The sequence below is a fragment of the Metopolophium dirhodum genome, chromosome 9, assembly GCF_019925205.1.
Source record: "Metopolophium dirhodum isolate CAU chromosome 9, ASM1992520v1, whole genome shotgun sequence".
NCBI classification, from domain to species: Eukaryota; Metazoa; Arthropoda; class Insecta; order Hemiptera; family Aphididae; genus Metopolophium; species Metopolophium dirhodum.
In genome coordinates, this window is record NC_083568.1 from 9,299,675 (window position 1) to 9,327,131 (window position 27,457).

The following is a 27,457-nucleotide window of genomic DNA, read 5'->3' on the forward strand; positions in this document are numbered from 1 at the left end:
CAGCCAAATTCAAAGAATGAGAAGCGCAATTCACATAAAGCGCATGTGGAACAGCCTCTAAAATATAAAAATTAAAAATTAAATTATAAAACTATGCAGGTATGTCTAGTGTTACATATTATATTAATTTAATTTAAAAATTGTAAACAAAATTACCCTTTAAATTAATTTATTCATTTTCCAAATACAATAAAATGAGAAGAAAATATACAGAACTTTAAAATAATATGATATAAATTATATTTTACCTCTGATGTAATGCTGGATGGATGCCATTGAACTGCCCACTCATCGATGCCACGCCATCATAAACTTGTCCTACAAGACATTTTTTTTTCAAATCCGAATTTCTCTAGCAACTGAAGCATAGAAGTAGATAATCCTTTACCAGTCATATCGTGAACAATTGAAAATTCAAGAAAATCTTCCACAATACAATTTGACTTACCGTCAACGATACGTACACAAAAAGACATTTTTTCTAACCGAGATATGAAAAGAAAAATATTGTGCATTTCTGATATTTTTAAATATATTTTCTTGTATTAAATTGCCACAAATAGTAATGATTTCATTTTGAACATTAGGACTCGTGTGAGATGCAAAAGAAGTTGCGTTTTTTAAATGATTGTCTAAAATAGGATCAGTTAATGATTTAAATCTTAATAAAGATCTAAAATTCCCATCATTTGTTTCTATACTTTCATCATATATTTTGCCACTGTTATTACCTTTTAAAGCAATATTTTGTTTTCCACATACAATTAAGGTTTCAATTATTGGACGAAGAATATATCGATTTTCAATGACTTGTTTTTTCGTGAAGTATCTATCTCATTTGCAATATTATTCTTTTTGTTTTCCATTACTTTAATACATTTTTCAGAGACCAGAGTGAATGATTGAAAGCTTATGATACTCAGATTTTGAATGATGATTAAAAGTTAAAACGTTCAATGGTATTCTTCCATTTTGTAAAAGGTTTTATAATCAGAGCACCTAATTTTTGATGAATCCCCTTTACCAACACTGTTATTGGAAAATAGTACACAGCATTTACACAGGGCACCTTGCACTTTTTCGGAGTAAACAAGCCAAGGAAAACGGTTTAACCAATCTAATTGAAATATCAGCCACTTTTGTTGTTCGATGGGAAATTGGTAATTTTTGGGTGGTGTCCATGGTTTTTTTAATAACTCGTATTTTTTTGCATCATTTATATTATAATAAGCTGATAAAAATAATCCAATATCCAGAGAATATTTTTTTAACGATTCATTGTCTATATTTGTATCAAGTTGGGTCTGCAAAGCGTTTGGTACATCAACTTCGGTTGCAATATTTTCAATATTACTCGATTCACTTTTAGTTTCTTCGTTATTTTTAATTTTTTTTACACCAAAATTGAATAATGATGGTTGATCACTATTTCTTTACATTATATATAAAAAAAAATGTATATATAATTTTTAATAAATTTGGTTATTTAATCAGTTTTATAAGTTAGAACTAAAAATATTTAACTTAAAATATTTTATAATAATAAGAGTATAATAAATTTGACTTAATTTCAAAGAAATTATTTCGGGGGGTGGGTTTGCCTACGTATATTTTCCGAAATGACCCAGTACTGTTCGCCTGTTCTTATTTAAAAAGTAAGAACGCAGAAAACTTCGTTTGAAATGATATTCAAACTCGGGTTCCTAGTCGGAAACAGTTTTACTCAGGTCTCAGGTGTACTACAATTAATTTGAAAAAAATCATTAAATAAAAACACTTGGCCAGTATACTCGCGTACAATCAAAAAAATGAGAACAATGAAAAAAAACCTAGTCTCTTCAGCAACGTTTGACCCTTGCAAATTTAACGAATGCGCTGCACACGGTACAAAATCACGCTTGTTCAGATATTCGTTTAATACGAGCCTGTAAATTGTAATCCATTTTAAATGCCTGACATATTTCATATTTGACGCGTTGTCATAGGAATGTTACAATTTTCAACTTCAGTATCTTGTACGATGGGTAAGTGAATCTAGTTGGTCCATTGGGAAGGTCAAAATTTAAAATTACCACTAAAAACAAAAAAAAAAAATTAAGGAAAAATTGATTTTGGGTTTTGTGTAACTCTAAAACAAATGACCGTAGATACATGAAATTTTTACTGCCTAGTGCCTATATTGTTACAATAGTAGTTTAAATATAAGATTCCTCATAAGTTTGTCTACTTTTATCAGAAAAAAAAAATGTCTACTGGAAAGTCAAATTAAATTTGTATGAGCGTTAGTTACATTACGTTAGCGTAAGTTTACATTTTTACAATATTTTCTTATTTTGTTGTTATTCAAAAACGAATAACTAGATATTTCAAATTTACATATTATTATGTTTATTTTATCAATTCCTATACTTGATAACATTTTGACTCAGTGGCGTCATTTCAGTTTTCAACAGAGGGGGGCAAAGGTTTAGACCGGCCCGAATGGGTAAAAAAAACCGCAAAAATATTAGTGGTTTATTAAGATATCTTCTTTTTTTTATTTTTGAAAATCTATTAACTGCATTATCTATAAATCAATTTTACCTGATTCATTATAAGTATATAAGTATATATATATTATCTTATATAAGTATATGATATATTTACAAATTAATATTATCTTAAATTATAGTATATTTTTTTTTTATTGCTTGATTACCGGCTCAAGTTTTGTCTGTTTATTAACATGTTAGAAATTATTTTCGATACTTTTCGAGCAGTTTGCCGTAATTTTATATTTTTAGTCGCACCACCTAACACCACCCATCTATTTTTTTTAGATCATATTTTGCCCAAATTAAAAGATTAATGTAAACATGCGTCACGAAAAAAATTAATTTTAATTTAGGTACTCAACTAAATTAACACAATACGCAGAATAGTTGAATCATACACGACTGTCGCAAGTTATGAAGTCCGTGATCAATGATAAAAGCGTCAATCGGTTGTTGTTTTTAGAATTTGTAATTATTTTAGATTTTAGAAATTAAACTATACGAGATTATGATACTAATTGTTCATTTTCCTTCACAAAACACACTCACACAAACAAACATACATAAATACATACCCATACATACAATGTGTACGTCCCCGCATACGTCTAAATATATTCCAACTATCAATTAGTAAAAATGTATCATTGTGACAATAATTTCTTAGTACATACTATAATATTTTCTGAAAATATTATAAAATACCCATACAGCAAATGTTTGACTAAAAATATTATTATAACATTATTATAGGCACGTTTTTACGCTAATAAAATATAATAATGGTAAAACGGCAACAACTGGACACCGGCCCATAGGGCTGCTTTTAAAATCAGACAGGGGCAAATGCCCACCTTGCCCCCCCCCCCAAATGACGCCACTGTTTTGACTTGTTCTAAGCTATTTACGGACATATTCAATTTTTAAAATTTTTTTTCTATAAATGTCAATACAATTTAACACCTTCCATTACAGTGACCAACTTGGAACCTACTGTATAGTAGAGTGACACTCACTTGTCCACCTTTTATTTTATTTATTTTGTTGTTGTATTTTTATTTTTATTTTTAATACTAAAAATAGCCAGTTTGGAAATATTTTTTGAAAAACGTGTATCTATGTAAAATGCATAGTGTATAATATTTTACAAATTAATATACCTAAACAAATTAACTTTGAAACGAAGAAATAAATAAAATATCATCAAATTGCCTATCCATGCGCCGCACAGATTTCAACAATACAAAAAGGTGATATTATACAATACATTGCAGTAAACTTTTTTTCGATGAAAATTGAAATGATAAAAATATAAAGTGTATAATGTTTCTCAGATTTTAGATTCTGATCAAAGCATCTTTCACAATGATGTGTTTTTTTTTTTAATTTTTTTTGGTGTCTGTCATCACCTTTTAGGACGGTAAAAGTGCTTGGATTTTCTTCAACAGTAACTTTTCTGATCGGAAAGTGAATCTAGTTGGTACTTTGGGGGGTCAAAAGTAATTTCCCAGAAGTTTTCAAAAGCACCGTGAAAAACAAAAGAAAAATTAAGGAAAAACAAGAATTTTTAAGCAAAATCTGTTTTCGAGAAAATCGATTTTGGTTTTTGGTGTAACTCTAAAACAAAATGAATGTCTATACATGAAATTTTCACTGGTTGTTTATATTTTCATTTTATATACACGATAACATTTTAAAAATATTTTGATTTGTTTTGAACTGTTTAGGAACATTTTCAGTTTTCAATTTTATTAGTATTTTTTTCTATGGATGGCAATAAAACTTTATTTGTTAGTTAAAAAAGCTTGAAAATTTAATACAAGGCTCCTACTATATTGTTACAATGATATTTGAAAAACAGGCATTTTATTTATAAGCATTTAAAATTTAAATCTTGACAAAATACGGAAAAATCACGAAATTATATTTAGTTGATAATTCCTAAAAATTTTGCTTTTTAAATCTAAGATTTGAAAATGTAATACAAGATTATCCATAAGTTTGTCTACCTTTATCAAAAAAAAAAAATATCTACAAGAAAGTCAAATTAAATTTTTTTGAGCGTTTGAAATTCATATTTTTACAACATTTGATATTCACTCAATTTCTCATGTAACGATTTTCTTATTTTGTTGTAATTAAACAACGTATGTCTGTAGATGCTTGATAAATTTCACTGAATGTTTATACTAGCATTTTCTATACACGATAAAATTTTGAAAATGATTTGACTCGTTTTGAGCTGTTTACGGACATTGTCAGTTTTCAATTTTTTTAGTTTTTTTTTCTATAAATATCAATAAAATTTTATTTGTTGGGTAAAAAAGCGTGATAATTTAATGAAAGGTTCCTGATATATTGTTATAATAGCAGTTGAAAAATATTAAAAATACATAGGCACAATTTTTTTTATAAGCAATGTGACAAAATTTATCAAATTTAAAATTGAATAATTATTTTGTAGTTAAAAATGTATAAAATGTTTAACTTTTTTATTAAAGGATTGAAAATTGAAAAAAAAGCTCTACGTAAATAGGTTATATATAAATTACTTTATTCACAATAATATCATCAAATATACTTGGTAATATCATAGGCTGACTGACCGTTTTCGCTCAGAATCATTTTTCTTATACCATTATATCATTGAATTCAAATTTAACACCATCCATTACAGTGACCCACTTGTAACCTACTGTACATCAGAGCGACATCCACTTACCCACCTTTTTTGACTTAATATTGGAACTTGGAAGCTAAATATGGCTTTAAAAAATACGTACAATATTATTTATTTAGATACAATTCAATATAATACTGTAAATATTGTACTCTCTTATATAATATATTCATAATAAGTAACAACTGAATAAGCATATATTATATTTTATACTGACTAAAATTGTACAACTATATTATTTTAAGGTACATATATCTTTCAAAAAATCGACAGATCAAAAAAATAACAATTATCTTTTTTTATTAAATACCGATTATTTATTTCCAGCATCCGAAAATTGGCTATGTCGTATGCGTATAAGACGGAGACAATATAATATTATGTGGGTTGGACGTCTCCTTTTGTACATATTTTTTTTTGATTAGGCATTACAATATTAGTGCTATAGTACGACCTAGGTTAAATTAATTTTTTGCATTTTAAATTCATATTTTATTGTATTTTTTTGAAATTTTTAATGCTTTTATAAAGGTTTTTAGTGCATTAAATTCATAGCCTTGATAATATTATATTTTAAGTTTTATGGATTCACAAATAATATTTTTAATTAAAACAAAACCACTATAATAATAATTGTTATTCTTCGTTTAAATATCTAGTTTTGTCGTAATTTTAAATTAAAATGTCTGTAAAAAATAACTGTGTTAATATATTCTTTTAGATTTTTTGGTTACAAAATAAATTACTTACGCAGAACCTTTAATTATTTTATAAAATTATAATATGCATAACTAGAAAATAATTCATGATGATATTATATAAGTTCGTGATTTATTATAATTATTGTTAAGACAAAACGCATTTATGCAGAATCATTTTTTCTATGTTTTTAAGTAATCTTAGAGTAAAATCACCCATTACAAAAAAGATAGAGCATACTATTTTTGAGGGAATGACATATTATATAGATTTGTCTAAATATTGTCTTAAAACAATTTAAACATAAATTAAATGTAAGACATTTTTTTGTTTATTTTGAAAGTCGATTACAAGGTCAAATAACAATAAAATATAAAATCGATGTCTCAAAAATATAATTTTCGCTATTTTTTGTAGTGGGCGATTTTAATTTTACTCTGAGATTACGTCTTAAACAAAATTTGTTTAATTCTATTTAATAGAAAGAAATATGATTCTGCGTAAATACGTTTCGTCTATGTTGCGCCTGGACCAGAGAGAGAAAACAAAATTTGTTGCGCTGACATCCTCTTTTAAGAAAAATAATTAATAGCCCAACTGTTGGTCGCTCGCGTATCACGTTATCTCCTACAGTCATATCATTGAGTATTACCATTGATTAAGTGAACTAACTTACTAATGTTTACTTAATCAATGGTATTATTCTTTGGGCTCATACAGTCGTATCTCGTATACTACTAGACTGCTAGAGTAATAGAGTAATATTGCTGAATAAATTAATATAATTTTACTTTACGGCACAGTAAGGAAACAGAAGCTGTCTTCAGTCTATTCATGTTCACACTTCTACAGTTCACACAGTTCAGTAGTTCACACTCCACAGACAGCCTGTAAGTCAGTGAGCTTACAGACATTTTCAAACTAGTGATAGTATATAATATTTATTATTTTATAACTTATTTAAATTTAAATAACAAAATAAAATAATTTTCGGTATATTTGTGTAAATGTTACCACCTTCTTGTCGGTAGCAGGCTCGATATTTCATTGAAAAATCTATACAATGTCACTTAGGGAAGTGTTTAAGCCTAAAAGCTTGAAGATCTCTACCACGTTTATCGACGCAGATGGGAGAGAAAAACAGGTACATATTAATGCACATATAATTCTAATAATAAAATAATCTTATTTCGAATGATATCATTATGGTATCTTATCATTTTTGATATTGTCGAATCCATTTTCAGATCGAAACTAGGGAAGACGAAGAACAGTCACAGAAACTGCAAGAAATTATAGATCTGTTAATTGCAGCTGGGTATTTTCGTGCTAGAATTAAAGGCTTATCTCCATTTGACAAGGTTTGAACGATAATTTTTTTTTTACCAAAATAATTACTTATCTGGTATATTTATTAAATACATGTGCACACAGATTATTGGAGGTCTTACGTGGTGCATAGATAATTGTAATGTTGACTTGGACATTAATCTGCATTTCGATGAATCTTTAGTCATCGGTCAAAAAATGTAAGTTTTCGCATTATTTTAATTTAGATTTGTAAATACTATTTAAAAATATGTAAACTATTGTTATTAGAGCACTCACGGAAAAAATTGTGTCCGTCCTACCTAAAATGAAGTGTCCCTACCAGATTGAGCCGCATCAAATTCAGGGCCTTGATTATATCCATGTATTTCCTGTTATTCAAGTAATTGCTATTGACTATTGAAGAATTATTATTAAGGTATTATTATATTACTATGTTCATCTGTGTAAACCGGTTAGTTTACACTTGACTACAATATACAAATTGGTAGAAAATATTCAACAACTTCATTGTGGGGTCAGGTGTGTTGATGATGAATAATAAAATTGTTTTATATAAACAATATGATTTAATTAAATGAATAACAAGAAACTTCTTAACGCAGTGATAGTGTAATAGTACCTTTATAAAATATTTTATTGCAATCATATTCCAAGATAAATCGTATAATGTTTACAAAAATCGATTTTCAGTGGTTAGTGAAGCGTTCCATAGAAAAGAGAAAAGAAAGAGGTGAATTCTTGATGGTCTATGCTGCTAATCAATTTGATAAGTTAATTTGTTTTAAAAATGTCTTGGAAAGTGAACATAAACATAAGGAAAGATGTAACCATCTTAAAGTAAGTAGTATAAAATATAATACATTATTGTGATTTAACTGATGATTTGAAGTAGTGTCACTAAATGGCTCCTTTTATTTACGTCATTCAGCTTTTTCATTGTAATCCAAAATAGACGTATAATGGATATTGGAATTATTTATTTCAACAATGGGCCAATTAAATTTTTTAAAGGTCATGAGGTTATAATTATGAAATATTTTATACTTTTATGTGAACCTGAAATGTCTGTATGGGCCCCAATTCCCAGGTGGCTTCTCTCCCATGCAACATTTTTTATTTTGTTTTTATTTTTACAGATTATACATTTTCTTATTGTTTAATTTTTAATATAAAACATAAAACATAACAAATCTTATGAATTTGAAATAGTAAATTTATTATTGTATATTCGTAAAATAGAAAAATATATAATAATACCACTTAACTAAGAGATTGTCACCACAATATTTGTTCTCTCTCTCAGACACATGCATAACATAAATAAAACGCTTCCACTTAAAAAAGTTTTTATTATTTGTTATTTTTATCATTAAGTAATCTTTGAGTAAAATTACCTATTACAAACATTTTAGAGGATAATATTTTAAAAGATATGACATTTTGATTATATATTTTATTATTATCTAACTTTGTATATAAGGTCTATGGTTTTGAGACAATATTTAGACAAATCGATATGTCATACCCTCAATTCTCTATCATTTTTGAAATGAGTGATTTTACTTTAAGATTACTCAAAAAACATAAAAAAAATGATTCTGCGTAAATGCGTTTTGTCTATGTTGCGGGTGGGCCAGAGAGAGAGAGAAAAGAAACAGTACCCTTCATCCTCTTAACCCTTATTATCAAACAAAAATCAAATTAAAAGTATGACTTATATATATATATATTTATTTCAGAAATGTTTGACTGGCAATAGGACAAATAAATCCTTTCACAAGGAAGAGCAGAGAATAATGGAATGTATTGACGATATATCTGAACCTGAAGACATGGAAAGTTGTGAATGGTTTATTAAAAAGCCTTTTGATGCCAATGACTTTATTGAGGTAATAATAATTATTAATATTTGCATGTACACACTAATTTTTTTTATTAATAATTATCAATATTGTTTTATTATTATTTAGACTGTGATGACAGATGAAGAAAAAATTGCCAAGTTACACACAGAAAATCAAAAACTAGCTGAAGAGTTACAACAAGCTCAAGAAGAAACAGTTAAAATTGAGAGTAAAATAGAAAAAATAACTTTGCAGAATAACAACATGGGGGACGATAGAAAACGGTAAGTGATTATAGAAACATTTGTGGTAGATAAAAATATTAAATAAACTGAACACTAAATTTGATTAATATTTTTAATCATTACTCTTTTTACAGAGAACATGAAAAAATTAAAATTCTTCTAACCGAGTATGAAAGAGTGAAGGAAACCGAAGAAACATTTCAAAAAGAATGTGAAATAAAAATGGAAGAGTACCAGCAAAAAATAAAGTACACTAAATTTATATATACACAATAAATTGAGAGGATGCTACCCATATATTATTTGTCTCCGTCTTCTACACATACAACATAGAAAATGTTCGTTCACTAGTTTTAATAGTGTGCTGTTAGTTTTGATATTAGATTGAATTGACCTATTATAAAACTTTTAGATAAGAACATTATCTTTGCTTAAGGGCATTATATTATTCAAGGCATCTTATATACTTATTATTGTATTTTAATTTTAAAGCATGTTATGAGTATTTTAAGATATACAAACAATTTACAGTTGTAAAATACTCATAACTCGGCTTGAAATTAAAATATAATAAAAAACTTATTAGATGCACTAAATAGTAATATTACCTTTAAATTTTATAAGAGGTCATTTCACTGTAATATTAAAAATGTTGATGATTATAATCATTATTGTGAACGTACAATTTGGTATGTTGCTTGTGGGTTAGAGAGAGAAAACAAATAGTGCGCTGTATATCCTCATTACTTCTTGAGTGTCGTTGTTATTTGATATTTTAATTTTTAAGCTAGAAAATATTTAATTTGTTATTCATGAAATGGTCAACAATTAGACGTTTGGGTTATTTTTTATTTTATTTTTATAATACAACACTTGACAAATTTACAGTTTATACATTTGAATATTGAATACAATACATTGTTTAAAACATTTTAAGTATTATTAAAGTAAGATAGAAGGGTCTCGATTTGCTAAATACATGCAGCGACATAGTGGCTCATTTTAATCAAAATTAGTTGAGAAAGTTAATGAAAATAAAATAGGGTGATGTGAGATCTAGACTGGAACATTAAAAAAAATTTGCAGCTTGCCTACAATTAGCTAATGTGTCAAGTTTAAGTAATTGTAGGACAGGTGATATTATACTCCGTCCTATGAGAGAAGTAGACTGGGCGGCGACCTAAACTCGTCTTTTTCTGCCACTATCAGCTAAAGCGTCACAGATTGTGGGTCGTTGCCGACTATAAGACTCGCCAGTTGGCTGCGAGTGTGTAATATACAATGCGTGCATGCTGACTGTCACATAATGGGGGAAACGGAGCCTCGGAACGGCCGCTCAGTCTACATTCGCGGAACAAGCTACTTCTCTTGTGGAACGGAGTTTAAATGCGTTTAATTCATTGTCAACTAATTGTGTACATACTATGTATAATTGGCTTCTTTTGTTATCATACAACCATTTTATGATAGGGAAGCTAGAGCATTGCTCGAAGAGCCAGTAGAAGACGATGCGGAACTTAAAGAAGAATTAGACAATATTAGAAACATGGTGGAAGCAGCTAGAACGAAACTGAGTAAAAAAGCTAGAGCTGTGGGACTAATGAAACGAAAACTCGATCAAATACCTGACAGAGCTGAATTGGCCCAATACCAAAGACGATTTGTTGAGCTGTCTAATGAAGGTATATTCTTGGATGTATTGTTTTGTACTTGTTGATATTTTACTTGTATATTTGTTATCTTATTCTTACATTTCATATTTATTTAGTATCGGCCAGGTATCGAGAGACAAAACGACATTACGCTCTCTACAATACTCTTAGTGATGTCCAAATGTACTTGAATAAAGAGCTATCATTATTGAGTTCAATTCTGGACGCTTATCCCGAGTATGTAGTCAATCAATCGTGTTGTAGAATATTTTTTATTGCTTATATTTTAATAAACCTTTTAAACTATAGAGCAGAAAAGTCACCAGAGTCAAAAGAACAGTTTTTGAGGCAGTTAGAAAACATAGATGTTAGCGTTAAACAAACTTTAGACAGAGTAAGTCTTGGGGACTCATTTTGTTTGATGCCGGGTTTGGTAATTATGACTACATTATCATGTTCTTAGGTGGAAAGTAAAAGAAACAAAGAGCAAAGCATTAAGACTAATCTAAACAACCAGTTGTCCACTTGTATGTCAGCGCACCGACAATATTTAGCTGCCGTAAAAGAGCTTGAGACTGAAGTACAAAAAAATCTCCATCTTCAAGAACAGATTGATCAATTTTAAAATATTAAAGAGTCAATCAAAAGGCAATCTTTAATAGTTAATACTTATTTAAGTAGTAAATTGTATTTAAATTATTATTTATTTTTATTTATATAATATTATATTTTAACTATTAAAACAATACAAATGTTTAAAATTGTTAATAAATATTATTTTATGTATAACACAAAATGCAGTTGTTCTGATGTATAGTAGATTAGTCCACTGTAATGAATGGAGTTAAATTTGAGTTGAATGATACAAAATCATTGTAAACGAAAAACGATTATGAACGAATATGATTTGTAAGCCCTTAATATTACTAAGTATTTAATGCTATGATAGTGATTAAAAGTAATTTATTTTACTATTAGTACAACTAATGCCTAACAGTAAGTTAAATTCATTTTTGCTAAAAAAATTACATTTGAAAAAGTCATTGTGTGTATAAAATAACTATATTAAAATATGTATTCTAAAAGTTTCAGATATACATGAATAATTTTTTTGATGAAATCATAATTAAAACCTTAGTTTAATATGTAATTTTGTCCAAATTTGAAGTTAAAATGTCTGTACAAAATAACCAAGTTCATATAATTTTTGGTTACGGTATGAATTATTTATGAGAATCATTGTTTTACATTTTCAATCCTTAGCTATGAAAGTTGAAACATTTTATAATTTTTTAACTACAATATATTTTAAAATCTTCGAGTTTTTGATATATTTTATCAAAATTTGAACTTGAATTAGTAATTACTTATAATCATGGCTATAAATAACGTAACTTTCCTGTGAACTTTTTCATTTGATAGAGGTAGAGATGCTTGTTGTGAACCTTCTATTAAAATTTCTCATGTTAATTATGAAAAGAAAAAAATTATATATTAAATTTCTGACTAAAAAATAATTTACAAATTTAAAAAAGTGGGTAAGTGGATGTTGCTCTGCCGTTCAGTAGGTTATAAGTGGGTCACTGTAATGGATGGTGTTAAATTTGAATTCAATGATATAATATCATTGTATAAGAAAAACGATTCTGAGCGAAAACAGTCAGTCAGCCTATGATATTACCAAGTATATTTGATGATATTGTGAATAAAGTAATTTATATATAACCTATTTACGCGGAGCCTTGTTTTAAATTTTCTATCCTTAGCTATAAAAGTTGAACCTTGTTTTAAATTTTTAACTACAAAATAGTTATTAAAATTTGAAAAATTTGTCAAAATTCGACTTCAAATGCTTATAAAAAAAAATTGTGTATTTATATGTATTTACAGCCCAAAAAGAGTCAAAATATTTTCAAAATTTTACGGTGTATGGAAAATGAAAATATACACATTCAGTAAAATTTTCATGTATCTAGTTATTCGTTTTTGAATAACAATAAAATAACAAAACCGCTACATGAGAAATCGATTGAATATCCAATATTATAAAAATATGAATTTCAAACACTCATAAAAATTTAATTTGATTTGCTTGTAGACATATTTTTTTGTTAAAGGTAGACAAACTTAAGGAATCTTGTAATCTTGTATTACATTTTCAAATCTTAGATTTAAAAAGAAAAATTTTTATGAATTCTCAATTCAAATTAAATTGCTAATTTTCTTGATTTTTCCATATTTTGTCAAGATTTGAAATTTAAATGCTTATTAAAAAAAACCGTGACTAAGGATTTTTAATATTTTTCAAATGTCATTGTAACAATATAGTAGGAACCTTGTATTATTTTTTCAAGCTTTTTACCCAACAAATAAAGTTTTATTGACATTCATAGAAGAAAAGTCTTATAAAATTGGAAACAGAAAATCTGAAAATGTTCCTAAACAGTTCAAAACAAATTAAAATATTTTGAAAACTGTATCGTGTATAGAAAATGCAAATATATAAACGACCAGTGAAAATTTCATGTATATACTTTTTTTTTTAGAGTTACACCAAAAACCAAAATCGATTTAGTCAAAAACCGATTTTGCGTAAAAATTCCTGTTTTTCTTTAATTTTTATGTTGTTTTTTTTGTTTTTCTGTTTCACTATCACAAATTATGTTTTCGGAAGATCTGCCCCCATCTTCTAGCAGACGCCGTCACCCATTGGCCATCGGCCATAGGGGAGAGTGGTCCACGTTGAGACAAAAATCGTATTATTGTGTCTTATTAAAGATAGGAGGGCGGTAGATCATTTCTAACTGTACTAAACGAATCAGGAAGTAGTAGGGTTTATTATAGCATATTAGATCATTATTGAAAACTATTTAAGCCACTTGAAAAAATTATTTTTCTAAAAAGTAGAAAGTGTCTCATTGTAGACCATCCATGGTCCACAATGAAACGTATGTTATTCTTGATATAAAATAAAAAAATGAACATGAAAAAACTAATTTAACTTTCTTAAATTTTTTTTTTTATCTCCTAATTATCATAAAATGCAAATATAATACACTGGTAAATGTATACTATATATTATATACCTATATAATATAATTATATACATACAGTATATACCAATTTATCATTATACTATAGTATTTATAATCAATGATATTATGAACAACTTATAGGTATAAATAAAATAAAAACAAACAAATAGGTATAGGTAATATTCTTTTTTTAATTTAAATTATCATACAGTCTTACTTTGACTTTGATCATAAATTTAAATTATAATATATGTAACATAATAAATAGTTAAATTGACTAAAATATAATTTTTGTACGACACAACTAACACTCTAATTCAATGAGATGTCGTCTCACTGTAGACCAAAAATTTTGTCTCATTGAAACTCATTTGACATATTTACGTTACTATGACAACTACATACACTAACGTTAACATAGTGATTCGTTTGATACATATTTAAAAAATAGACAACTTACTGAGTTAGAATTGTTAATTGTTTTGTTTTTACATATTAATTAATTACACAAAAAACTTAATCAAAAATAAATGAAAAATTTACCTCACGTTATCAAAAACCGATTTTTAACATTATTTTGAACTGTTATCATCAGAGGCCAATGAAAACACGTTTATCCGTTGGAGGTAACAATTTAAATCATAACCTCCAAATATCAAGCGTTATCTATTAACAATAATAATATAATATTATGTCACTCGTCTCACTATAGACCACAACTCTCCCCTATATACTATTAAAGAATAAAGATAATTTTAAAGATAAGATTTTTGTAATAAAGGTAATTTTTGTCATATTTTTATTTTTCGATAATAATTAGCGGATGATTGGAAATATTATAATGGTACATCACCATTGGTAATAATATCAGCTATAAATTATCCAGCGTGAATGAGCACCTGTAATTATAACCAGCAACCATGTATGTACCTTATTTTGTAATAAATGTATCTCTTTATTATTATTCAGTTTATAGTTGCTAAATTAAAATTGAATACCGAACCACAGAATATAATTATGACAAACTTGATATTTTCCATCTACCTAGGTATAAAATGAAACATTTAGTCATATTTTTTGTAAAACTATCCATTTGAACGGTAATATTATAACACAATCTTTAGTGTTGTAAAAAATACTTTTAAAACATTTTAAAATAAAGTACTTAAAATACAACCCAAATACTATAAATATAGAAGTATTTGAAATAATCTTCAATTACAAAAAAAAATTCTATTTAACTAAGCTATTAATTGACGAAAACCGATATCAAATCATCCATAAATGATAAATATATAATATAAAATTTTTATAACGCTGAAGCATAACCATGACAGCATGGGAATTTTTATAAAACAAGAATTATAAATAGAAATAAATTAAGAATTAAAAGATTAAAAAAGTACCTATTCAATTGTAAAAAAGTATTTAAAAAACCATTCAAATACATCAAAATAAATAGTATTTTAAAAGTATTCAATACGGAAAAAAGTATTTGAATACTTTTACTCAAATATTTTATAATACTGACAATCTTACATAGCTTCATAACCTATCATAGTTTAACACTAATTATGCACCTACTCTATTATACATTTTTTAGAACAACATATCTCTATTGCATTCAACTTCATACAACTTTTTATTTTCTGATAAATTTGCTATAACGAGTGTGAAAAAAGAGGCACTGAACATATTGATATGGCCCAGTATCCCAGTGAAATATAAATGTACACTGCAGGTTACCTAGGCAAGCCCTAAATCTCCAACAACATTTTTAAAAAAGTCAGTTGAAAATTCAACAGATGTTCTTAAATGTATGTATAGAAAAAGTATTGTTTACAGAACTGGAGCATATTTACTATTGCCGTTATAAATTTGTCCTTGGTAATTAGTTAATTGTAGAAACATGATGAAAATGTATTTAAAAAATATAAAAAACAATAAATACTGATTCGATATTCAATTTTAAGTACATATCAGTGTTTTCCTTTTATTTATGGCAGTCCAAATAAAAAGTTTTAGAAAAAGAATATGTACAAATGGACACCCTACAAACCCTTCTTACAAGTTGGTCATACCAAGTGAAAGGTTTGATATAATATAAGGTACCTAATATTGTTATGGTTCATGTTCACAGTATTTAATTGAAAAACAAACAATATAGAGGACATAGTATGGAACCATTAGGAATAACTACTGATGATTGCGGGATAAATTCCAAGTAAGCAAAAACATTGTAATTAGTGTGTCATTAGAAAATTAATTTTTAACCTACATTTTAAAACTAATTGTTTTGTTAATTTATGTATTTATTATTACATTTGTGCAATGTATCTAATTTATACATAAGTAACGCATTAGTACAAACTGATAAAAAATCAATTTTTTTGCAATTTCTTTTAGGTATAATGATATAATACACAGGTCTAGTTTCTTGTCAATCCCACTCATTAGATGTGATGATCAAGTATTTAATGGAATTATTAAACAGGAAAATATTGATAATCAAGTATTTAATGGAATTATTAAACGGGAAAATATTGATAATCAAGTATTTAATAGAATTATTAAAGTGGAAATTATTGAAGAAAAGGACCATAATAATGATGGTCGATCATTTCAAATAGGGTATGAATTAAATCTACATCATAGTACCTATAATATTACATTTTGTATAAAATTTTAATTTTGATTAATTATTTTATGAAATATTACACAGTTCTAGAGTGCCATTACCACTTAATGTGATATATGGTGATCAAGCATTTAATGAAAATACTAAACAGGAAATTGTTGATGATCAAGAATTTAATGGTTTTATTAAAGAGGAAATTAATGATGGAACAGACCATAACAATGATAATCAATTATTACAAAAAAGGTATGAATTACATTTATGTTATAATATTATATTTGATGATATGATTTTATTTTTTAAACTCGTTTAACCTATTAAGAGACAGTTAATAAAAATTAAGAAATAAAAATGTTTGGCAAGCTGGTCCCACTCTACTGTACGTATGTACATAAAGTATCATGTGGGTCAATGTATTGGATGACATGTTAAATTTGAATTCAATGATATAAAATCATTGTATTTATTTGGAAATGATTCTGTGTTGACAGTTCGTCAGCCTATTAGTTTATTTACTAAGTATATTTAATGATAATATTGCAATTAAAGTTATTTATTTTTCTATTCATAGAACAGTAGGTTGGATTAATTTTTACCTAAAACTTTGCATTTCAAAATGTCATTTTGTGTATAAAATGTGATAATAATATAGTTTAATAGTTTCAAGGAGATATTCATGAATTAATTTTTCAATTACAACATAATAACTGAAATTGTTATTCCTTGGTTGAAAAAACATGTTTTAATTTCTTAGCTATACAAATTTAACATTTTATACATCTTTAACTACAAATAAATTTGTGAAATTTTGTGATTTTCTCAAAAAAATATTTCTTTTGCCTAAAATGGCTCAAAAATAGCAAAATATTGTAAGTACATTTTAGGTTTATAGAAAATGCTAACATAAATATTTGGTAAATATTTTGTAAGTATATCTATGGTTAATGGGGCTCCAGCTGACAAAATTGGGGGAACTTGGTTTGACAGATTTTCATTTTGAAAACGAATTATGATTGATTAACTTTAATAGGTTTTCTCAGATGCAAGTATTTAATATTCCATTTAATGTTAGTGTCTTATTAAATAATATAAAAACAAAAATATCATAATTTTATTCATGGATATCACAGCTGAAAAAATAGATATTCAAAGTCGCCTCGATCAAAACCTAGTAAACTTAGTAGCTAGTCAGTGAAAATCAGTTTTAATTATTTAAATCAGTTTTGTCTGGCTTTCTGGTCTAAATTAATAACTCCATCATTGCCTACCGATACGTAAGTTAATTGACGGTGAATATAAATAACGCCAGACCAAACGGGTAGTATTATGGTGTTCCTCCAAGCGCGGTCGCCGGTCGAAAAATATGCCGGAGCCGGCAAACTGGGCGAACTGACCGGCCGGCGAAAAACGTCACTGTCTGTTTTCCACTATCTAACTCTATATATAAAAAAACCAGACGGCAAACTAGGTACTAATGTTCGTTTACTTTGTGCACAGTTACAAGTTACTTAAATTTTATCATGTTAAATTTCCTATATTCATTTCCTTAAAACATGACCGACAGGACCCCCTTAAGAGGACGTGATACCCGTAGTGTTGTCTTACAAGTGCGCGCCATAGCAATTTTACGCTCAGCAGAACACGTGAGCTCTATAGGTTTAATAGAGTGAATTGACCTCTTATAAAATTTAAAGATGAGATTATTATTTTCAGGGCCCCGCGTAGGCTTTTATTGATATTATCATTTTTAAATAAGTTATGAGTACTTATGACCTTTTTGAAACTGTACATTTTAAAATGATCATGACTTATTTATAAATAATAAGATCGTTAAAAGCCAACGTGGGGCCCTAGATAATAATTTTTTCTTTAAATTTTATAAGAGGTCAATTCACTCTATACTTTTTAAACCAATAGAGGTAACGTGTTCTGTTGAGCGTAAAAACATTCAACATTTTAAATTAGCGAATTTATTGACAATAAATAAAAATGTATAAAAATAAACAGAATTATATGCCCATAAATAGCTCTAAAATATTTAGAAAATCGTGCAAAGAAATTACTCATATAAACTTTTAGGTGATAATTTCAAAAAAGTAGGTAAGTGGATGTTGCTTTGCTGTACAGTAGATTACAAGTGGGTCACTGTAATGTAATGGATGGAATTTTAATTCAATGATACAAGATAATTGTACCTATAAGAAAATGATTCTGAGCGAAGGCGGTCAGACAGCCTATGATATTACTAAGTATATTTGTCACAGGGCTTGAAACCGGATACCGGTTTTTCACGGAAACCGGTTACCATGACCAATTTTGGGTCTGGTAACCGCTTCCCGGTTAGTAAGTTTAAATTTTGAGAAGCGATTAACAATTACCGGTCAAAAAAATTAACGTTATATTTTATTTTTATATTTTATTTTTTTTTTTTTTTGAAATTGTATTCAATTTTTTTGATTAATAATTTTATTTACAAGATAATAAATTTAATGTAATAATAAGTACGATTAAAGATGGTATACTGTCTGTAACCGCGATAATAAGTAAGTATCACCAATCGTAGATACTAAGTACGATTCATTGATTCATAGACATTATTATAGAACATATTAAATGATAATTATTCATTTTATTTTATTGTAATTTTTGCCGTGAACTATTTTTCAATCGATGATTATGGGTAATTTACTAATTTAATTTAAATTTATGTTTATCCATATCATCAAATGATAAAATATAGCCATATAGATATTTATTTTTTAATTTAGCTTGTCCTGGACCATTTTATAAAGTGAATATTTGTTTTGTGTAAATTTAAGTAAAACTAAAATTTTCCGAAAAAAACATAAATGGAAAAAACCGTTTCTGAAGTGGTTACCGGTAATCTTGAACAATTAAAACCGCTTCCAAACTGTTAACCGGTAGCCACATTTTTAGAGATAATTTTAGCACGAGTCAAAATATTTTTAAAATTTATGGTGTATAGAAAATAAGAATCTAAACATTCAGTCAAATTGTCATGTATCTATCTACAGCTACTTGTTTTTAATTGCAACAAAATAACAAAATCGGTACATGAGAAATCTAGTGAATATCAAATGTAAAAAGGTGGATAAGTGGATGTCACTCTGCTGTACGGTAGGTTACAAGTGGGTCACTGTAATGGATGGTGTTAAATTTGAATTCAATGATATAATATCATTGTATAAGAAAAACGATTCTGAGCGAAAACGGTCAGTCAGCCTATGGTATTACCAAGTATATTTGATGATATTATTGTGAATAAAGTAATTTATATATAACCTATTTACGTGGAGCCTTGTTTTAAATTTTCAATCCTTAGCCATAAAAGTTAAAAATTTATAAATTTTTAACTCCAAAATAATTAATAAATTATAAATTTGATAAATGTTGTCAAAATTTGAACTTTAAATGCTTATAAAAAAAAATTGTGCCTATATATTTTTAATATTTTTCAACTGCTATTAGAACGATATATCAGGAGCATTATATTAAATTTTCACGCTTTTTTACCCAACAAATAAAAATTTATTGATATTTATAGAAAAAAAACTAAAAAAATTAAAAACTGACAATGTCCGTAAACAGCTCAAAAAGAGTCAAAATATTTTCAACATTTTATGGTGTATAGAAAATGCTAATATAACATTCAGTGAAATTTTCAAGTATCTACAGTCATTCGTTTTTTAATTACAATAAAATAAGAAAATTGTTACATGAGAAATCGAGTAAATATCAAATGTTGTAAAAATATAAATTTCAGACGCTCATAAAAATTTAATTTAAGTTTCTTCTAGACATTTTTTTTTTGATAAAGGTAGACAAACTTATGAGTAATCTTATATTACATTTTCAAATCTTAGATTTAAAAAGAAAATTTTTTATGAATTCTCATCAAAATAATTTGCTATTTTTCGTGATTTTTCCGTATTTTGTCAAAATTTGAACTTTAAATGCTTATAATTAAAAACTGTGACTAAGGATTTTTAATTTTTTTCATCTGCCTTTGAAACAATAACCTGGGAGCCTTCTATTAAATTTTCAAGCTTTTTTACTCAACAGATAAAATTTTATTGATATTTATAGAAAAAAAAACTTAAAAAAATTGAAAACTGACAATGGCCGTAAACAGGTCAAAAAGAGTCAAAATATTTTGTAAATTTTATGGTGCATAGAAAATGCTAATATAAACATTCAGTCAAAATTTCATGTCCCTACGGTCATTTGTTTTAGAGTTACACCAAAAACCAAAATCGATTTTCTCGAAAACAGATTTTGCGTAAAAATTCCCGTTTTTCCTTAATTTTTCTTTTGTTTTTCACGTCGCTTGTGAAAACTACTGGGAAATTTTTACTTTTGACCCCCCAAAGTACCAACTAGATTCACTTTCCTATCAGAAAAGTTACTATTGAAGAAAATCCAAGCACTTTTACTGTCCTAAAAGGTGATGACAGACACAAAAATAAAAAAAAAAATAAAAAAAAAAATAAAAAAATAAAAAAAAAAACACACATCATTGTAGAATCAATACATTCATCGCTTCGCTCAGAATCTAAAATATGAACTTCAAACGCTCAAAAAAATTAAATTTGACTCTCCGGTAGAGATTTTTCTGTTGATAATTCCTGTTGAATATTTTACCCCATGAGCTGCCACTTTAGCCTATAAACACCATACATTGAAGGAAATATGCACGAAGTTCAGTGCTTTAAGTGGTTCTATAAGTTGAACTCTTCCTGAATTAAAAATATTACTCGAGCGTTCATTGAAATAATGATCAATCAGAGCAATCAATGGGTATTGTGATTTTAGATACACTGCGCTTATACATTTACCTATAATAGAAAACATTTTAATATTTTCAAAATTGGGGGTGATTTCTGATTGTAAATTGGTTCTAGTTGGTACTTAGTAATATCATAGGCTGACTGACCATTTTTGCTCAGAATCGCTTTTCTTATACAATGATATTATATCATTGAATTCAAAGTTAACACCATCCATTACAGTGACCTACTTGTAACCTACTGTACAGCAAAGCAACATCAACTTACCCACTTTTTTGAAATTATCACCTAAAATTTTATATGAGTTATTTCTTTGGGAACAAATATAAATCTAGAGATGTTAAGAATAAGAAAATCCAACAAAAATACTCGGAAAATATTGGTGAATATATAAAGAGTATTGAACTGAATGACATAGATGAACTCTGGGCCAAAGTTACCAAAGCCATTAAAGAAATGCATCGGAAAACATTGGAAAGATAAGAAACAAGAAGAAAAAATGGTATAGTGAAAACTGTCGAAAAGCAACAAGAAAAAGGCAAATTTTCGGTGAAAATTATATCAATATAGATAGTATAGACACAAAAAAAATTGAAGATGTCTTGAGTACTCTAAAGAGAGAAAATAAAGTATATAGGTGAAATATTACATGGGGCTGAAAGAAATTGTTCCCTGGGAAGTTTTAGAAATTTATTCAAGGCCATGAATCAATACAAATCGTTCAACCCAAGTTTAAAATCACCAGGATCGAACGAAGTACCAGCTGAACTCATTAAATATGGCGTAAAAGAGATTCAACACCTACTTTTTAGGATTTGTCAGAAGATTTGTAAAGATGAACGCATACCAAAATGTTGGAACGAAGCTATAATCATACCAATACACAATAAAGGCGATAAGTCAAATTGTGAAAATTATAGAGGCACATCATAGCTTAACTCGGCTTATAAATTGTTTTAAAATATTATTAAAATGGATAACACCATACGCCGTATACATCGACAAAGCCTCTACAATATAATGGATGAGTTCGGGATCCTACAAAAATTAGTGGCTTTGACAAAAATGTGCATGGAAGATACGCAGAATAAAATAAGTGTTGAATACACGGTGTCAGAAGCTTTTGAATTAAGAACTGTCTTAGAACAGGGAGATTCACTTTCCTCTACCCTATTCAATATAGCTTTGGAAAAAGCTTTAAGGGAATTACAATTGGAGACAACTGGAGTAGAAATCGGCCAACAACATAAACAAGTTCTGGGTTTTGCAGATGATTTAAATATACTAGGAAACTCAATACCTAGAAATGGAGAAACCATAGCACGCCGTATCTAAAACATGGCAACCCTTCCTACATCCCTAATTATTGGCCAATATAAATTCAATCTCAAGTTTCTAAACTATTTGAATCGCTTGTACGAAATTCCATTACTCCATCTGTCAATAAGGTCATTATGGAAGAGCAGCACGGGTTTTGCCCTGGCCGCTCTATCACGTCGTGCAATGTATTATTCACCAATTTTGTTTTTAATGCATTTAAAAGCCACTCTCAAGTAGACGTGATATATACGGACTTTAAAAGGCTTTTGATACAGTTGATCACGCAATACTTATAAAAACTCTCAAAGCGTCTGGTGTGCCACTAGTTTCTTGGTTTGAATCCTATTTTTTGGGCAGACATCAATAGGTCAATGTATTTGGTACAAAATCAACAGTTTTTCATGCGTTTCACAAGATAATTCGACACATATTCTATTCTCGTTATTCGTTGGTGGTGCTACCAGAGCTTTGGAATCTAGTTGCCTTCTCTGTTTCGCTGATGACATAAAACTATTCATGCGCATCGAGTCTCAGGAAGAATTTGTTAAATTACAAAACGACCTCAATCGTTTTGTTGACTGGTTTATAGGACTTGAATTAAATATAAACAAATGTAGTATGATGTCATTCACGAGAAGATACTCTCAAATTGTATTCTTTTATAATATAAATGGTACCATCCTGCAGCGATCTAATGACTGCACTTTACCTGGGCTTCAAATTAACAAGTTTTTTGGATTGTAGACCTCATATAACGGTTGCAAGGCCTTGAAATCACTTGGATTTATTATGCGTACTGCTAATTCCTTCCCTAACGCATTATCCCTTAAGGTACTCTATTGCGTTTTGGTGCGGAGTGTACTTGAGTATGGCAGTGTAATCTGGGATCCCAATACGACGTATGTAGTAGATCTGAGTGCAGAGACGATTTATTAGGTTCGCTGGTTCCTTGCTAAAAATTTCACAACCCCAACATGATTATGACTCTGTTTAGATTCCTTGGCTGATTGCCAACATTCACTAAATCTCCAGTTCCTAAATATATCTGGTTAAATTGTCTCACCTACCTTCCTGGCACTGATTAGTTTTTAGGTACCTCAACGATCTGCCAGGCATTCTGTCCCTTTTTTCATTCCATTATCTACCACAAACTATATGTTAAATCAACCTATTAGGCGTATAGTGTCCATTGTCAATGTGGACCCCTCTCGTTCTCGTTTTTAAATTGTTAATTATTATCGTTGTATAGATATCCTAGGATTTTGTAAATTTAGTATTGTTAATGTATATCATATATGTGCTATGCAGTATTGTAAAAGGGTTCAGCCCGTAAATCTTAATAAATAAATAAATAAATTTCAATAAATAAAGTAAGAAATCTTTTTTGTTAAACACTGTTTTTCGTAAAAAATTCCTGTTTTTTCCTTAATTTTTTTTTCTCCAATAATTTGAAAAATTACAAGGAATTTTAAATTTCAACTCTCCAGAGTAAAAATAGACTCATTTTAACACAAAAAAAGATACTGAAGTTTAAAATAGGTTCATTATTTTAACTACTTGATTATCTTGTTCACATCCACAAAAAAATTCTATGTATAAATATATAAATATTGTACATTCCATTTGAACATATTATATATATAAATACATATTTTTGTATAATATTATTTAAATATAAAAGGGTTTGTCCATATGTACCTACGTTTGACATAATATTTAAAAAAACATATAACAAATTGGTCTCATTCATAATTAAAATATTTAAACTATGTTGTAAAAGTTATTTTCCTTTATTTGATAAAGGTTAACGTTTTTAAAATACTTTATTTTATTTTTTAGAACTAAAACTGAAGAGAAAGTTAACACTATTGATACCGTAATAAAAACAGAAGTAAATTGTATTGAAGGTTTTGAATTTGAAGGAACAGTTGTAAACGAAAGCAATTCTGCAGATATCATTACTTGTATGAATTTGGACTTGCCATCTAACTGCTTAAAGAAAAATCCATTGGATAATAACTATGAGAAAATCTCTACAGCATCCAAATTAACAAAGCATACGAAGACATCAGACACCAGTAAAAAATCGTATAAATGTGATATCTGTGATAAAGAGTTTACTACAATATCACGTTTAAAAAGACATACAAGGACACATACCGGCGAAAAGCCGTATAAATGTGATAACTGTAATCAAACGTTTTCTTTGAATGCACATTTAAAAAGCCATACAATGACACATACTGGCCAAAAGCCGTTTAAATGTGTAAACTGTGATCAAGCGTTTTCTCAGAAATCAAATTTAACAAGGCACACAATGACACATACCGGCGAAAAGCCGTATGGATGTGATAACTGTAATCAAGCATTTTCTCAGAAATCAGATTTAAAACGTCATAGAAGGACACATACCGGCGAAAAACCGTTTAAATGTGATTACTGTGATCAAGGGTTTTCTCAGAATAATAGTTTAATTAACCATATATTGACACATACCGGCGAGAAGCCGTATAAATGTGATAACTGTGATAAAGCGTTTTCTCGGAAATACAATTTAATAGTACATACAAGGACACATACCGGCGAAAAACCGTTTAAATGTGATTACTGTGATCAAGGGTTTTCTCAGAATTTTAGTTTAATTAGCCATATATTGACACATACCGGCGAGAAGCCGTATAAATGTGATAACTGTGATAAAGCGTTTTCTCGGAAATACAATTTAATAATACATACAAGGATACATATCGGCAAAAATCTGTATAAATGTGATAACTGTGATAAAGAATTTACGATAAAATCAAATTTAATAAGCCATACAAGGACACATACTGGCCAAAAGCCGTTTAAATGTGTAAACTGTGATCAAGCGTTTTCTCAGAAATCAAATTTAACAAGGCACACAATGACACATACCGGCGAAAAGCCGTATGGATGTGATAACTGTAATCAAGCATTTTCTCAGAAATCAGATTTAAAACGTCATAGAAGGACACATACCGGCGAAAAACCGTTTAAATGTGATTACTGTGATCAAGGGTTTTCTCGGAATTTTAGATTAATTAGCCATATATTGACACATACCGGTGATAAGCCGTATAAATGTGATAACTGTGATAAAGCGTTTTCTCGGAAATACAATTTAATAATACATACAAGGACACATATCGGCAAAAATCCGTATAAATGTGATAACTGTGATAAAGAATTTACGATAAAATCAAATTTAATAAGTCATACAAGGACACATACCAATTTTACAAAAAAGACAAACCTCATAATTTGATCATGAATACGTTCTACTAAATAAGAAACAACGAGTTCATAAACTACATCCACTTTTATACAGACGCTTCTAAAACAGTAAAGGAAACCGGCTTCGCCATTACATACACCGAAGATAACAATCTCCATAAAATCGCCCCTTTCTCCAGCATATACACTAAAGAAACTTTCGCAATACTTGAAGCTATAACTATCTGACTTTCCACAAACCACAATTAAGTCCTCATATTAAGTGACTTTTTGAGCGGAATCACCTCAATTACCAACATACATACAAAATAGAACCTCGCCCGAAGCATCCAAAATACAATCCTTACAAACTACAATACTATCAAACTCATGTGGGTTCCATCGGAATTCCTGGCAACGAAATCGCTGGCGAATTTGCAATGAAAGCGGAAAATCATCCGGACATCAAAATGTATCCACATGTAACATATGAAGTTGTAATCCACGCCCTTAAAATCAAATGTCATTCTCTCTGGCAAAATCGAAGGAAATAACAAGCCAACCAAGACAACAAACTTAAGAAAACAAAACTTTCAATTAAAAAATGGCCAGACCCTCTAATCAAGCTTACACGGTCCAAGGATACCATGGTTACCAGACTATGTATTGGACACACTAGACTCACACATTCACATCTAACGTTTAAGGAGTCCGAACCCAGGTGTGAAACGTGCCTCGGTGAACTCGCAATCAAGCACATATTCTTAGATTTTCCAATTATCAGAACATCCGACCAAATCAAACATAAACACTATCCTACCCAAAGAAGCATGCGGCTCCGGTCAAGAAACAAAAATAACAGTTTTCACCAAGATAGCCGGGCTCACAGTGAACATCTAGAACAATGGATCAACGACAGCTCTCTATAATAATTAAATAAATCTTTAAAAAAAAAAAAAAAATGAAAATTGAATGTAACGAAATTATGTAAATAATTGTATAATTGTACAAGGTTTATTAACGTGTATTTGAAACCTTGAATAAATAATAATAATATAAAATAAATTCATGTTTTTATTGGTTTCTTTCAATTTAGTTATAATTTAAGTATTATTGTTTTAGTTATCAAATTGTTGATCTTTATAGTGGTATCTAAATTATTTTAACCTTAATAAAAACTCAGAACAAGGTTCCCCTTTTCAAATTGTTGGTCCTATTGTCTCAATTTTTTATCCAGTGACCTCGGCATTTATTGAAAAAAATAAAAATAAATTTGTTTATTGTTAAAATTAAATTTCTGTAATATTGTGTTTCATTCTTAAATACCTATTAAATATTAAAAGAAACGTTTTTGAGTTTTTAACTCAAATTAATTTGAATATTTTCATACTCACATGGGTCCAAAATATTTAAGAGCCAATATCAATAGGCAATCG

General features: G+C 28.3%; 2 protein-coding genes across 6 annotated transcripts; both read left to right on the forward strand.

The window, feature by feature from the left end:
- Nucleotides 1-6,027: 6,027 nt before the first annotated feature.
- Nucleotides 6,028-11,782, forward strand: LOC132952655 (coiled-coil domain-containing protein 93). 5 transcript variants are annotated; one of them, XM_061025006.1, is made up of 13 exons: nucleotides 6,028-6,803; nucleotides 6,988-7,057; nucleotides 7,161-7,274; nucleotides 7,348-7,442; nucleotides 7,513-7,624; nucleotides 7,936-8,082; nucleotides 8,985-9,134; nucleotides 9,216-9,373; nucleotides 9,469-9,582; nucleotides 10,805-11,016; nucleotides 11,103-11,223; nucleotides 11,296-11,380; nucleotides 11,450-11,782. In XM_061025006.1, the coding sequence occupies exons 1-13, from the start codon at nucleotides 6,748-6,750 to the stop codon at nucleotides 11,609-11,611; spliced, it is 1,596 nt and encodes a 531-aa protein (XP_060880989.1). In that variant the 5' UTR covers nucleotides 6,028-6,747; the 3' UTR covers nucleotides 11,612-11,782. The 5 variants fall into 5 exon arrangements, with proteins under 5 accessions (XP_060880989.1, XP_060880992.1, XP_060880993.1 ...); XM_061025009.1 differs by having other exon boundaries at nucleotides 6,030-6,843; nucleotides 6,948-7,057; XM_061025010.1 differs by having other exon boundaries at nucleotides 6,030-6,803; nucleotides 6,945-7,057.
- Nucleotides 11,783-14,735: 2,953 nt separating this feature from the next.
- Nucleotides 14,736-27,435, forward strand: LOC132952239 (zinc finger protein ZFP2-like). The gene is made up of 5 exons (XM_061024472.1): nucleotides 14,736-14,943; nucleotides 16,162-16,245; nucleotides 16,428-16,652; nucleotides 16,744-16,905; nucleotides 24,627-27,435. Exons 2-5 carry the CDS (start codon nucleotides 16,199-16,201, stop codon nucleotides 26,071-26,073), a joined length of 1,881 nt encoding a protein of 626 aa, XP_060880455.1. The 5' UTR covers nucleotides 14,736-14,943; nucleotides 16,162-16,198; the 3' UTR covers nucleotides 26,074-27,435.
- Nucleotides 27,436-27,457: the final 22 nt, after the last annotated feature.